This window comes from Triturus cristatus, chromosome 7 (assembly GCF_964204655.1).
Source record: "Triturus cristatus chromosome 7, aTriCri1.1, whole genome shotgun sequence".
In the NCBI taxonomy this organism is placed as follows: Eukaryota; Metazoa; Chordata; class Amphibia; order Caudata; family Salamandridae; genus Triturus; species Triturus cristatus.
In genome coordinates this window covers 1731851469-1731866066 of record NC_140590.1, presented here as the reverse complement: position 1 = coordinate 1731866066, position 14598 = coordinate 1731851469, and the positions used below count along the sequence as shown (strand labels likewise).

The 14598-nt window shown below is 46.7% G+C and overlaps 1 protein-coding gene and 1 pseudogene across 1 annotated transcript in view; both read right to left on the bottom strand.

Annotated features, from left to right (window-relative positions):
• The window catches only part of LOC146812930 (C-type lectin domain family 2 member B-like), a 33362-nt gene extending 26057 nt beyond the window's left edge, over positions 1 to 7305 (bottom strand). Inside the window, exons 1-2 of the mRNA XM_085615232.1 lie at positions 7227 to 7305; positions 2692 to 2805 (exon numbers count right to left, since the gene is read on the bottom strand). Of these exons, the coding sequence (XP_085471358.1) occupies positions 2692 to 2805; positions 7227 to 7305 (193 nt within the window). The remainder of the gene's footprint in view (positions 1 to 2691; positions 2806 to 7226) is intronic.
• Positions 7306 to 8663: 1358 nt separating this feature from the next.
• Positions 8664 to 12006, bottom strand: LOC146812929 (MARVEL domain-containing protein 1-like; annotated as a pseudogene).
• Positions 12007 to 14598: the final 2592 nt, after the last annotated feature.

Below are 14598 nucleotides of genomic sequence, written 5' to 3'. Positions count from 1 at the left end.
CTCCCCTAGCTATGCATGTTTACACGTTGGCTGGTGGGAGAAACATGTCCTCATGACCCATAGTAGTGATGTATGGATCAAGCACATCAGGCACTTTTGGAGATACATTGATGATGTTTTTTTAATCTGGCAAGGGACCAGGGAAGAAGCTGACGGTGTTGTATCCATTGTCAATGAGAATTCACTAAATTTGAAATTTACAGCTACTATAAGTGACACCACCCTTGATTTCCTTGACGTCTGTGTTTATATTGGAGATGATGGTATTTACACTAAACTTCATCGTAAGAAAACAGCAGGTAACCCTATATTACATGCTGAGAGTTCACACCCCGACATCTTATCCAAAGTAATTCCCTACCGTGAATTTTTGCGTATAAGACGCATATGTAGCTCTGAAACCGATCTAGCAATATGCCAAAAAGAGGCTTTTGAGCGATTTCAGGGTCGAGGGTATAGCAAAGTAATTCTTGATACAGCTCTTAGCAAAGCCACTTCCAGCTCTAGAAAGGAAATCTTAATTCCGAAAAAACAACATGATAATACAGAGCCACCCTTTGAAGAGAAACTCAGTAATGAGCCAAGTGATGTCAGATTCATAACAGCTTTTAGCAAACAAGAAAGAAAGATACGCTAAATTTTATATTCTCAGTGGCCTATCGTGCTGACCGACATCACGGTAAAACCCTTACTGCCTCCTCTACCCTCAATCACTTTCAGAAGGGCTCCTTCCATGAGGGATACACTAGTTAGAACTAGTCCAGAGGTCATAGTTAAATCAACCTGGTTAACCAAGCCTAGCTTTTTTTAATGTAAGTCATGCCGTGAATGCAAATTTGGTAAAAACTTAAGCGAATACTTGACAGCTTTTAATTTGAATCCTATTGCCATCACTGCGCATTTCACATGTCGTACCGAATTTGCTATTTATATTTTACAATGCACTTGTGGGCTCAAATACATTGGCAGTACCAAGCTTCCCGTCCCCAAATGTATATTACAGCATATACGGGCCATAGAAAATTCTGATCCCAGCTACCCCGTAGCTAGACATTTTAAACTGGTACATCACAACAACCTCAACGACTTACATTACTCAGTATTAGGGGTGGTACCAGTTCCCAAACGATGTGGAAACCGTGAAAAGAGTTTAAGACAACTAGAATCACATTTTATCTTAACTCTGGTCACTAAGATCCCAAATGGTCTGAACACGGGTGAAGATTTGCACAATTTCCTTTAAATCTTTTCCATACAATAATTTATCAATCTTTATACTGTATCAGTGCTGTCTCCCCACGATGAATCTTTTGATATGCTGCTTCCCATAATGCTGCTGTTCTTGTCTACCACTTCCTTACAGGTTGGGTCCATTCCTGAAACATTAGGCATATTGATGTTTACATTGCATTTCAGGCTTACAGTTTTGATGTCTGGTTATTTGGAGCCAATATAAGTTAACCTGATCTGCAATGTATTATATGTACAGCTTCATTGAGCACCTGCACTTTATCTTATGCTGCTTCCCATAATGCTGCTTTTTTTGCCTACCACTTCCTTATAGGTTTGATCCATTCCTAAAACAATAGGTGTATTGATGTTTACATTTCATTATAGGGTTACAGTTTTGATGTCTGGTTATTTGCAACCAATATGAATCAACATGATCTGCAATGTATTATATGTACAGTTTCCTTCAGCTCTTGCACTTTATCGTATGTCTAGTTAATGTTTAAATTGTAGATTCCGCCATATGGCTTCTCATATGAATGCTGCTATTTTCAAACATATTTGCACTTATAGGGTTTTATATATGTTATTTTACACATAATATGCACTTTCTAGACAGTTGGGATGTTTAGAGATGAATTTACCAGGGTCTTTTAGAATGAGACATTCTTCATCATACATTTAATTGAATGCAGGTTATTAACTATGGTTGGATTAATCACAATGAGGCTCAATAGCCAAAACAGTTTTATTCTGCAATATTTTAATCTTTTAATAATTTGTATGATTGATTACACTATTATTCCAGTGGTATGATGGTTTAAAACATGACCTCATAATTTGAATTATCTTATTTATCCCTGGCTCTCTGTACAAATTATTATACTCATTTCTGCTCACTGTAATAGATATTGTATTAGTACATGAATTATGGTGTATACCTTTTAGCAGTTATACAATTGCCCACAGTCTACCTTCACTTTCTATTATTCACTAAGGCTATTTTCTATAGCCAATTGTGCACACAGTCATGTTTTTAAGGGCAGCTGCCACGCGGTAAGTCATGTGATCAAGATCGCGAGTAGCGATCAAAACGCGTCGTGACAGGCACTATGCCTGGAACTCTTGGGTGTTTTGTTTTTTGCAAATAAATCACTACTTTGAAATTCAACTCCTGGAGCTTACTGCATTCTGTGTGAGCTGTGGTCCGTACCTGGGAAATCCCGTTGGAGGTATTGACGGGCTTTTATATATATATATATACACACAAAAGTGCGTTCACCGCAGCACCCCACGCCCCTTTGAAGATCTTGCATACATGCACAACATGACCCTCTCTCCCCGTGGGAGAATATCCTACGCACTGTTCCTTCTTCAGGGCTGAAGCGCTGCTTCAGTGCTTCAAGTCTTTGGAACATGCAGGCTTCAAAGATTTAATTTCAGAAGTTGATATTAACTTACTCAAAGGGACCACGATGACGAGGATGACCAAAAACACCAGCACAGCAGCAGTTGTAGCAAACAACCGCCAATGATCTTTGAAACTTTTTAGCAACTGGTGGGAAACTCTGCCAGCTGAAATAAAAGAAAAAACAGCTTAATGATATACGTTTACGGTGATTCCGTAACTTTTAGCAGTGATACTGCTATCATTTTTTTTTAGGGTTGGCCTAGACACCTCTTTAGGTGCAGCACCATCATCATGTAATAAAAAAAGAACAAACACACACACACACACCAACAAAGAAGCGCACTTCAGTGCCTGAGCTAGTAGTTAAATACATTACCAATGTCTTTTCTATCTTTTTTTAATTTGTATCATCCATTTGTGTTTAAACTAGGTCATCAAGTTCCATAATGCCAGTAGCACCTTTGCTTTGCATCAATAAGAACCAAACTTTCCTGTGAAGTGAATAGAAGCTAAAAACATTCTATATCTGTTAAAAGTACCCATGCTTTCTAAGAGGCACACATATTGTTCTATCAAAATTATATATATATTTTTTTTAAATGGTTATTGTAAGCATATGGCTATCAAGTTTAAGTAGTGGCATGTATTCTTTTTATTTTGTGGAATTATTGCAATAAAAAGAAAAATAAGGAAATTAAGCCATTGCACTAAATTTCCATGGTCAGGCCTATTGGTTTTGCCAGTGCTCTTTTTCCATGTGCCAAAAGGCATTGACGGGTTTGACTGGGCGGATGTGGGGGCAGAGGTGGCAGGATAGAGCTTCACCTCCGTAATTCTAAGATGGATCAAAGAGCCATCGGCAAGACAGTGGTTTTAGTGGCTTTCCCAGTTCATGGCTTGTGTCCGATGAGTTAGGGTGCAAAACTGAGGCGATTAAAGGGTACTGTCTGTGTGCAGTTTTTCGTCATACCAATGGGACGCAGCTTCTATGGGTCCTGAACAATGTGTCAGTGAGCCGGGGGGAAGCCACGGGAGATTATGGTACTTATTCTTTTAGGATTGGTGTAGCCACAAAAGCTGCATAGAGGGGTTGGGGAATGAGTAGGATCATGCAGTTGGGTCGGTGGTCCTCCAAGTGCTTTCACCACTACGTCAGGTTGCAAAAGAGGGGATTGTTGATGATGTGAGACATTTGGGTTGTTTCTCACATAAGTTGTACTTTTCAGGTGCAGTTGCGGGTCCAGAGGCCGTTGAGTTGTCTGTTTGGATCGTAGAACATTCCTTTATTAAGGCAAAAAGACACAAACTTCATAAAGGCCAAGGTGCTAGACTCAGGCTCAACGGACGGTTGTTCCAAGCCACCTGGCAAAGGAAAAGGTGGTATGAGATGGCGAGAGCTCTTGCAGTGTTTAACTAAGCTGCTGAGAAGGCATATATGTCCAGATGTACTGGTGCTTCACTTGGAAGGGAATGACATGGTGCTATGCTAGGGTCCAGCACTGTTAAGGGAAATGAAGAAGGATTTGCTGGAAATCAAAAAGCAAGGGTGTGGATGTTTCATCCGACGGACAGAATCCGTGCTTAGGAGACAATGGAGGTGGGGGCCTATAAGCCTTCTGCAATGGATACGGCCAAGCAACAGGGATATGCACGTTTTTTGCAGGGATCAAGGATTTGGTCAGATGGAACACCTGGAATTAAAATAGGATCCAGCTGAATTTCTTTAGGGGGGGCAGAGTCTTGCTACGGGATGGAATTATACTTGTTGCAGTTGAAGGAAGTGATAGAGAGAGAATTGAATGTGCATGGGTGCAACAGCGGGTCCTGGGAGGAGCTCAGAAAAGAAGGAGGGGTCCTTTTCTGATGGCGGTTGGCAGTTGAGTTAGCATGGCTCTTCATTAATATTATTCTTGTGAACATGGATGAATCAGGACAATGGGGGGGGGGCAATAAAGGTACAACTGGATGAAACAAGAAAAGGAAAGATAAGATTTAGAATACTTAGATAGTTAGATGTTAAGAGAGGTAGGTCAAACGGTTAATGGAGTTAAAGGTCGACAGTTCAATAACATGGTAGGAGTAACATATTTGCAAGATAATGGATGTGAAGGGTGGGAATCTTAGGGTTGAGGGTAAGTGACCGTACAGGACTTATTCTAGAATGAGGTTTAGTTTTGTATTGCGAAGGCCTAGGTTTATGTTATGATGTGCCCCTTTCTTTTATAAAGTGGCCTTTTTCAGACAATAAAGTATGTGGTGTATGCGGCTCCCCTTTTATCCAAGCCAATATGTTGATGGCTTGACTTGTGTTATGGCTTACTGATCCAAGGCACACTATTGGCTCGGCTCTGGGTGGGTTCTACGTTTTGATTTGCTGTCTTGCCACTTATATCTGAAAGTTCCACCCTCTGCAGAAGGGGGTGGGGAGGGGAATGGGGGGGGGGGGGATGTCATTAAAACCATTCTGAGAACATGTAAGCCTCCAAGATGGCCGCGAGCTTAAGAATAATTTATTAGTTTAAGTGAAGGACAGTTGGGGTTCACACTGACCTCCCCATTTTAAGTCAGGAAACCATTATTGCAGCCGCGCCCCTCCCCGCCCACACACATACTGAAATAGTTCCACCGCTTCTGCAACAATATCAGGCGCAGAGGAAGCATGTGACCCATTAACCCTCTTTCTGTATATTAATGCTTCACTTACTTATCAGTAATTGCATTACTTGGACTCCCACCCCTCGCTTTAATCCATTACATAGTGAGTTAGTCATGCGTCTGAGACGCACCAATCCGGAGACACTGTTTAGCACAAATGCCCCTCCCCCTTCAACATATCATGCGTGTACCAAGCCGCATAGTGCACAGTTGGACTCGCATAATGGGGGGAAGGGAGAGAAGTAAGAAATCCAAGTGAGCGTAGGAGTGAGTAATGCGATTACCAATATGTGATGGATGCGTTGCCTCCTCCTCACTAACATGTATTACACAGTGATCTTCACCCAAACACACAGAGGACAACGGCCATGGAATGACCTGATCTTTTATTCACCATAAAGGCTTTTCTCATATTCACTCCATAGGAAGAGGAACCTTGAACCAAAAACCTTCCTTTACCACCACTTGTTGCATGATCCCATAAAGCGCCAGAAGGTTGGACGGGGCGGCCCAAGCGGCTGCCCTGCAGATCTCAGCCAACGATGCTCCTTGAGCCTCCGCTAGGGAAGCGGATATTCCTGAAACCATCCTTTCTTGAACCCCTAGGGGAGAAGGTAGGGCTGATTCACGGTATGCCCAAGATCAGGGGTTTATCCACCTGCTCAGGGTTTGGACTGTAGGTTTAAAAACTCATTGCTGATCCGAAATGGACTATAAGGGAATGAGAAACTGAAATCTAAAACCCTCTCTAGTTGAGTGCATTTGGCCCTTTTTACTTCCCAATTGTGAAGGCCCCGCGCCTTCTGGAGACCCTTGAGTAGCAGAGAACACAGGAAGGACTGAAACCTGCTCCTTATGGAGCCAGCATGTACCTTTGGAACGCAAAGGACGGACCCAGACGTTAAATTATTCTTTCCTCCCATCAAAAAAAATAAGATTTTTACAGGATAAGGGTCCTAACTCTTCTTATATTCTGGCAGAAGTTACAGCGCCCGGACAGAAAGTATTTAGTGTCAACAGCTGAATGTCCACATCTTCCAGAGGTTCAAACAGGGTCTCTTAAGGGACTCTACAACTACAGAAAGGTCCCAGGAGGGGCATTAGGGCTGTGCTGGACGGTGAATGCTACTAAACCCTCTAAAAAGTCTTTGGACCATCCCTTGCTCATCTGACAAGTTGTCCTACGAACCCCCGAGTTCCCCTATAGCTGCCATCTGTATGTCTTTCTAAGGCTGAGACTCCAAGCGCATCTTGTAAGAAGAGACGTGAACCAACTCTGGTTGGAGGGATTTCATTCTTAGCCGAACACGACTTATAAAACATATCTAAATGTATAATGTCGGATCTTAATGGAGTGCACCTTGAAGGCTGAATAGTCTTGGCTAACAGACCTTGAAAGACCGAGCCTTTTTAACCACTAGTCGGAGCCTCATTAGTGTGGGGGGGGGGGGGGGGACGAGGAGAGGTGGAACAACAGGTAGTATCCACTCCAGCTCCTCATTGGAGTTACCAACAAGAGCGGCCAGACCGCGGCAGTGAGACCCGCCAGCCCTCCCCTTCACCCGGACTAAAAATCTCAGAATCGAGGGAAGCAGAGGGAAGGCCTGGAGTGAGTGTACGGTCTGTATGCAGGAGACCGATTGTTAACCCGAAGAGAGCAAAAGGGCTCCCAAAGACCCTCTCCAGCCCAGGCCGGCCTGGAGCCTCGCAGGGCCGCAGGGAAGGGAGCGCTGAAGAGCGGCTGACGCAGCGCTATAAGATGAAATACCTCTGGTACCAGGTACCCGTGCCCTAGTGGTGCACCTACCGGGGGGCGGTTCTCCTCGGAGGCCACTGCTGTCGTCTATTGCACTCCCTCCCCCTACCCCCACCCCCCCCTCCCCTGGCGGGGACACGGTGAGAGTCACCTCGGAGGACACCCCAAGCTCACCTGTGTGGAGTTCCACCGTGGCGATCGAGAGGGGCTCGGTCTCTTCAGAGGGCACTACTGCCGCTTCGCACACTGCCATGGGTCCTCCGGCTGCGGACAGGGCGAGGTCCACAAACTTCTGGCTCTAGCGCGCAGGTAGATTACACACGTCCGTCCACCGAGGCACTGGGATCTGTTCAATGCCGGCTCCGAGTCTGCCTTTTAAAATGCAGGGCCGCGCCCTCTTATTCAGTCTCCAACTTAGTACCCGTGCTCGCCGACGCGCCCTCATATTATTTTGTAGAACGTTACCCGTCTTATTCAGTCTCCAACTTAAGTCTGTACCCCTGCTCGCCGACGCGCCCTCATATTTTGTAGAGCGTTACCCGTCTGGTCTATGACACTGCTCTCTCCTGATTTACACTGTCACCTGCCTTAGAGCAATTCAGAACAAGCATTGGCATAACCAATAGGTCTCGCTTTTGGGACCTTATAAGTGTTTAGCCATGCAACACTTGATGTTGTTGCACCAAGGATATTGTGCTGCATAACTAAACACTTATAAGGTCCCAAAGGCGAGACCTATTGGCTATGCCAATGCTTGTTAAAGGTCGGAGCCTCTAACAACACAGCTTCAGCAGCTTGCGATGCTCTGGTGCCTTCCGATATCTTCAGTTTGGTCGCTAGGTAGCGGGGAATGGTGCTTTTTGGAGGAGGGCGGACAGGAGTGCTGAGAGGCATAGAATGGTGGGTCAAAAATAGGAAATGAGACAAAGGGGATGTGGTAAACAAATTGTTCAAGAGCGCAGAAAGTTTAAGAGTAAGTGACAGCAGAGACAGACTGTCAAAAAAACTATACTCAATGGAATAGGAATGCTGGGAGGCTGCCGGAGTAAAGTGAAGCCCAAGAATTATTGAGCCTGCTAGGAGCCACAGATCGATTTTGAAGTAAGCAGGCTCGGTGAAATCCGTGAATATATGCTAATCGCGACTACATTAACACCAGGAGGGGGGCTCACCGGCTTATGAGGGTCTAGTAAACTGTGCTCCCACATAAAGCCGTATTAGCATAGGGATCGCAATTAAAACTAGTGCGAAGTTATTCGGGGGGATAAAGTCTGAAACCCCTCCTTCAGATTTAACCAGGTGAAGACTTGCTGACATTTAAGGGTCGAAAAAAAGCTAAGGAAATTCCCAGAAATGTGGATTTTGGTGAGTTATGCTCCAAAATCAATAGGTTATGACCCATTTTCACACGTGTGAAAAATTCCATTTACTCCCCATGGCAATCTTAATCATGCCCCCACTCCAGTGAGCCAGCACGGACATTTCCAGAGACACGAATGCCTCGAGTTAGAATCCCAGCAGAGCACGCTTAGATTTCCATCCTTTCGAGGTGGGTAAATTGATAACCTGTTATTTGCAGCGCCCACAAAGGGCAGAACTAAGGCCAGGGGTTCAGATAAGGCCCTGGTTGCCCTGGCACTTCTTGCAGATGCAGGCGACGGCAGACAGCAGGTAGAGCAGGCAGCAGAGGCAGGCGAAGAAGGAGGCAGCCAGGTAGATGTGGTAGAGGCAGTCGTGCTTGTAGGCCGCCACGCTGAAGTACTCGTGCCTCAGGGTCTTGTGGATTATGATGCCGGTGGCGGCGGCCTGCAGGCAGGTGACCAGGGCATCGTGCGTGGCATTGGTGCTCAGCTAGCACTCGCCGCCCAGGAGGGGCACCAGGTCCTGCTTGTCCAGGAGGGTCAGCAGGTAGAGGGCAGTGGTCAGCAGCCAGAAGAGCACGGCCACGAAGATGGCGAAGTGGATGGCGCCCTCGTTCTTTTTGCAGGCGATGGTGATCCAGAGGGCGGCCCCGGACAGCAGCTGCAACACCCCCAGGAAGCTCCGCAGGAAGGCCCGGTTCGCCTGCAGGGAGTTCCTCGCCGCCTGCGGGGGAGGGTGTGCAGGCGGGTGCACTGGAGGGGGTGAGTAGGGTGGAGAGGGCGTAGCAGGCAGCGAGAAGTCAGGTTCCTGCAAGAGACAGCGCTGCCCACTTAGGACCGTCTAAGGAGAGGGACAGCCCAGCGAAGTTCTCCTGAGGAAAGAGCACTGTCCGAGCCAGAAGTTTCCGAGAAGAGTGCGTGCACCAACACTACTAAATCTGAACACAAGCGAGTTGTCTCTGCAAACAGCCACAGCAGAGAAGAGATTGAGGTTAGCGCCAAACTCCGAGCAGAGACATGCCCAGCAGCCTCTAGTGAGAAGGGAGCGGCCCCAGTGAACACTCCCTCCGACCAGACAGATGCATGCGCTGCAACGCTAGGGCCCACCTACGTCACGGAAAACAAAGATGGTGTCGGTCTGTCCAGATGGGCCGTCCTAAAATTGGACAGGGCGGTAACAAAAAAGCCTGATTTCCAATCACGCGCCTGCGTTTAACATGAAAGATGACACAAGCAAATGGAAAAGAGGGGCGGGGCTTCAAGTCCCCTTCCGAAATAAACTAGACGAAAATAGATCTCACAGAGCAAGCTACGCATGTGCTGCAACGCTAGGCAAGACCTAATAAAAGGCACACAGACACAGGGGATCCCAGCCACCAGATATATAACGTGCTAGCACTGCTTTCAGTAGGATGTACAAAGTGGGGAAAGCCTCTGAAAAGGCGCGGAAACCAGGACTCTACTAAGCACCATAGACATGTAAAATAGAGTTTTTAAGGGGTGTGGCCAGGGACATCTTAAGGATTTTGGGGTCCCTTGGCCAGACATAGTTTGGGGGCACCTGTTCGGAACAGCTTCGGATTTATGATCCAATTATAGCTTTTTCGTGCCCTTGATGGCCAGGTCACTGACGCTGCATGGGTACACCGGTCCAAATTCTACATGTGTTTCCATTTAATATTTGGGGATAGTGATGTGTGTTTTCAATGTTGTAATACAGCAGCAGACCCACTGCCATTTCACATATGTGAGGTTCTAGTTTGATCTAAAAGGAACTTTTTTATGGATGTTGCATGGGGTTGAAAAGCATAAACACAACATTTCTCTGCAAAATGCCTGTAATCGACTCCCGCTCATTACCTGTATTAAAAATAAAGGAAATGGTATTTAAAATAATCTATGTTTCAAATATCATTCAAGGTCATCAGGGCTGGACTGTGTGGAGAAGAGAGCCCGCTCTATCGGGCCCCCCTGAAAAGCTGGGGCCCAGGGCCCACTTTGCCCATGCCTTAAAACGTCTCTGGGTGTGCCCATAGTACTAAAGGGTGTGGGTTACATGTGAGCGCTCGTGCTTACAACAAGTTACAGCTATTCCTTCTCAGCTGTAGAAGACAGATGAGCAACAACTACTTTGTTGTGAATCATTAAAACAGATGAGGTTTAAATTCTGACAATATCTGCTTAGACTTAGAAATACTGATCTCGTGAAAGTGAGGGTAGACTCCGCAGAGCCTCAATCACTCCCGCCCTCCCTCCTCACCACTGTCCTCTGCCATCTCGCACCATGACCCATTACCTACCCGCTTTCGTAGGACACTGAGTAAAACAGAAGTCCAAAACAAATTACATTTAGTGCTTTTTTCTTAGTGTAAAATACACCCTCACCTCTATAATGCGCTGAGGGTCCCTTTCAGGCCTCCCAGTGCTCGCCCTCCACGCAAATACGTCTGGGTTTAAACTGGCGGCAGAGTGAACCCCTGCAGGACAGTCCTGCAGGCCCCTGCTCCAGAAGCCTAAAGAAAGGATTGGTGGTAAGAGGGGACCCCTTGGGCCCCGGCCCGAACCCCATCTGGGGCCACCTCGCTCCCCCACCTGCAGTCCACAAGAGCAGCCACCTTACTCTAGCTGGCGGATCCTGACAAAAAATCCACTATTCACCCGGAGGAGGGTGATGTGGTACTCGCAGGGGCCTGGGAAAGGGCTCTAATAGTGCAAAGTAATTTTATCTACATTAAAAATAAAAATCTATGATGGTGGAGGATCAGGAGAGCGTGTGTTGGTGCACATAGACATGGTTTGGGGAAGTCTGTTGCTGCGTTGGCTGCACGTCCAGAAATAAATCTTAATGGAGCGCGTCAATAGTGCTAGTTATTTTACCTGTATTACCAATATTTTTTTTAGGTCTCGCCTACGCAGCGCGCATGTGCTACGTAGGAGGAGACCTCTTGTAATCAAATATATGGCTTTCCAAGTGGGGCAAGATGGCCGCTGACTGACCGCTCTGAGCACTAGCGCCGGCTCTCTCTCCCATACTCCCATACTCCCTTCTAGCGGTCTTGTATAATGGCCATTGGAGAGGGGTTATATGGATGGGTGGACTTACCCTGAATTTCTCCTGAATGTTGTGGCTCGAGCGCGAAGCTCCAAAGGTCGTGGTCAGCTCACTTCCTGGCAGGCACAGTCCAGCGTGACCCTCTGGCGGATTCCGCGGCTCCTACGGCGGATTCACCTGCAGTTACAACTGCAGCTCAGAATGGCCCCTAAGACAACTAAAGTGGTCAAAACGGTGAAATCAGACCCGAAGCTAAAAGAGGGTGGTGTGGCTGCTGGAACCCGCCTGCGTGCAGCTGCCAACGGTGATGGATCAATGCGAAGCAAACTGTTGCGGAGGCGTTCGGAGTTATCACAGCTACGCACAGTCCCGGTCCCGCTGCTTTTGCTGCCCAGGATACCCAGGCTGCTCCGAATGTCCCTGGGGGGGGACGAACCCACAGGCCGCTGGCTCGACCGCAGATGTTCCGGGCTACAACCCAACCGTTTTCAGCATTGTCATCGAAGAGGTGGATTCTGGTCAATTTTGTCTTATGCCCCATCCTGCTGGTGTGAAACCCGGATCGGCGATCAATGGTGCGATGAGTAATGTGGTTGGAGCGCGAGGCCGGAACTTGGATACGAGGGGACTGGGGAAAGGGAGTGAGATCTACTGTGGCTCTCCAGGACAGGTAATGGCACAAGCAGCAAATGTCCGACTCAATGAAGAGAACTGCTCGCCAGTGGAGGATTGAACCCGTAGCATACCGGTTCGGAAGGTCTTGAGCCTGTAGGTACCGAGCGGGAGTCCGTCAGTGGTCGTGGCAATGGTAACCATACAGATAATGGTCCCCTGTCAGCAAGTATGGACACAGGTCTCTTAAGGCCAGACTTTCAGTGTGTAAATAGTCAGCTTCTGGCACAGGTACAGGACCCTGTACAGATTTCGGCACAGCCGGTTGTGCTGGAGAGCGCTAGGAGTAATGCCAACAATTCGTTATGGCTAAGTGCTCCTCTGGTGTCCCCAGAAGGGGATATGTTTTTCTCATTAAACGATGAGTCTGAATCATCTGTGCCTAGTGGTTATGAAATCTCAGAGGAGACGGACTCAGGGGAATCATCTGCAACACAGAAGACGCAACACAGCCGGTCTGCCAATTCAAAATGCCGGGCTAAGTCCAAAACTAAATCTACAGACTTAACTACCCGCAAACTTGAATGGGATTATTCGGCTGCAACTTTATCTCTAGGCACAGCCTGTCGATCAGACATGGGAAATTCAGTGCAAAGTGGCGACGCTTCTCCTCATAATCCGGAAACTACTGCTCCTTCTCCTACTCTGGAGTTGATGTATGCCACTCTGAAACAGATGCAGGGGGAGGCAAGACAAGAAAGCAGAAGATCTTCGCAGGCCACCAAAAAACTGCAGGGGGTCATTCAGAAAATTAACAAGGTCTGCTCAGATATGACCGCACGAGTAACACAAGTAGAAGAAAGAACTGCCACTGGGGAAACAGAGGTCGATAAACTACAGGCTTTTGAGGCTTCCCAGGAAAAGCAGTCTCTGGATGTATGTTGGAAATTTGAAAAATTTGAAAATCGTCAGCGACGCAATAACGTACGGCTGCTTGGACTGGAAGAAAATGTGGAAGGGGAGAACATTATGGCTTTTGTTATTAAACTGTTGAAAGGTGCCTTCCCTGATCTCGCCCACTGGAACTGGGAGATGGAAATCCAACGGGCTCCCTGGTTTCCATTAGTCAGGAGAGCTCAAGCCAAAAATCAGGGGGAGCGTCCTAGAGCTATCTTGATCTTTGTTGGCAACTTTTTGCTAAGGCAGGCAATAATAGACCGTGCTAGACCTGACTCAAAACGGACCTTTGAGGGTCATACCTTCTTTGCTCGGCCCGATTTCTGCCACACGACGGTCGAGCGGAGGTGGAGATTACAGCAGATGATAACCCCATTTCAGGGGGAGGGCTGTGAAGCCTTTTTGATGTTTCCTGCACGGTTGAAAGTTATTACCAAGGGCAGAGCTAGAATGTTTTTCTCTGAAGTTAAGGCTCAAGAATATCTCAATGAGCTCAAAGAAATCAGGGGACAACGGGGTACAGGCTCTCTCACGCAAAGGGGCACTGGCGCTGCTCACTAAGGTCTAATGTGATTATCTATCTGTGATATAAAATATGATACAAAGTATGATTTGTCTGCTGGCCATTTAGTTGGCTATATAAGCTTCATTAAGGGATTGAATTATCACGATATTACTAGGGGTGATGGATAAAAGGGGTAAATTCACTCGGAATTAGAGGTTTGGAGAGGTGGGGGGGAGTCGGCGCTGTCTGAGATGTGTATTCAGCAGTCACATATAGGTCATGCCTGACCTATTTGCCTATAAGGGGCGCGGGGGGGTGGGGGAGGGTGTGGGTGGCAGTCAGGGGGTGGGGTGGGGCACGAGATCAGCACAAATTGGTTTTGTGTACTTTAAGGGGCGGGGGATCGAGGTGGATATTTGGAGTCAAACTATATCTAGAATAAATTCAGAAAGAATAAGACCAAGCTTGGACGTATTAAGGAGAAGCAGGGTGGGGTTTAGTGGTAAGAATGTTGGAAGGAAAACATAATGAGTTTACGAATAGGCACTATTAACGTCAATGGATTCAATGATTTGAATAAAAGGCAAAGGGCTGCAATTATGCTCAAATCATTATATATAGATATTCTTTGTCTTCAAGAGACGCATATAGAAGGCAATAGAAGTCACATCATGGAACAGCTGGGATACAAGCTTATGGTTAATACAACTCAGGGCACTCGAACTAGAGGGGTAGCCATTATGACCCGTAGGAGTGACATAAAGGTTATCAGAAAATCTGCCAACCAATGGGGACGATGGGCGATGGTTGAATGCGCTGTGGCTGGCAAAAAACGTTCTATATGTTCTCTATATGGATCAACTTGCGATGATCCGGAACTGTTAAAATTTCTGGATTCTGAACTTGCATTGTGGCCAACTCCAATGATTGTCTGTGGGGACTTTAACATTAATGGGCTGGGGGTGCATTGGGGCACCCCCGGAAGCAGATACAATGGCAGGAAAAGAAGGGTCTGCGCAGCTCTGACAAATATGATTACAAATAACTGATTCATCGATC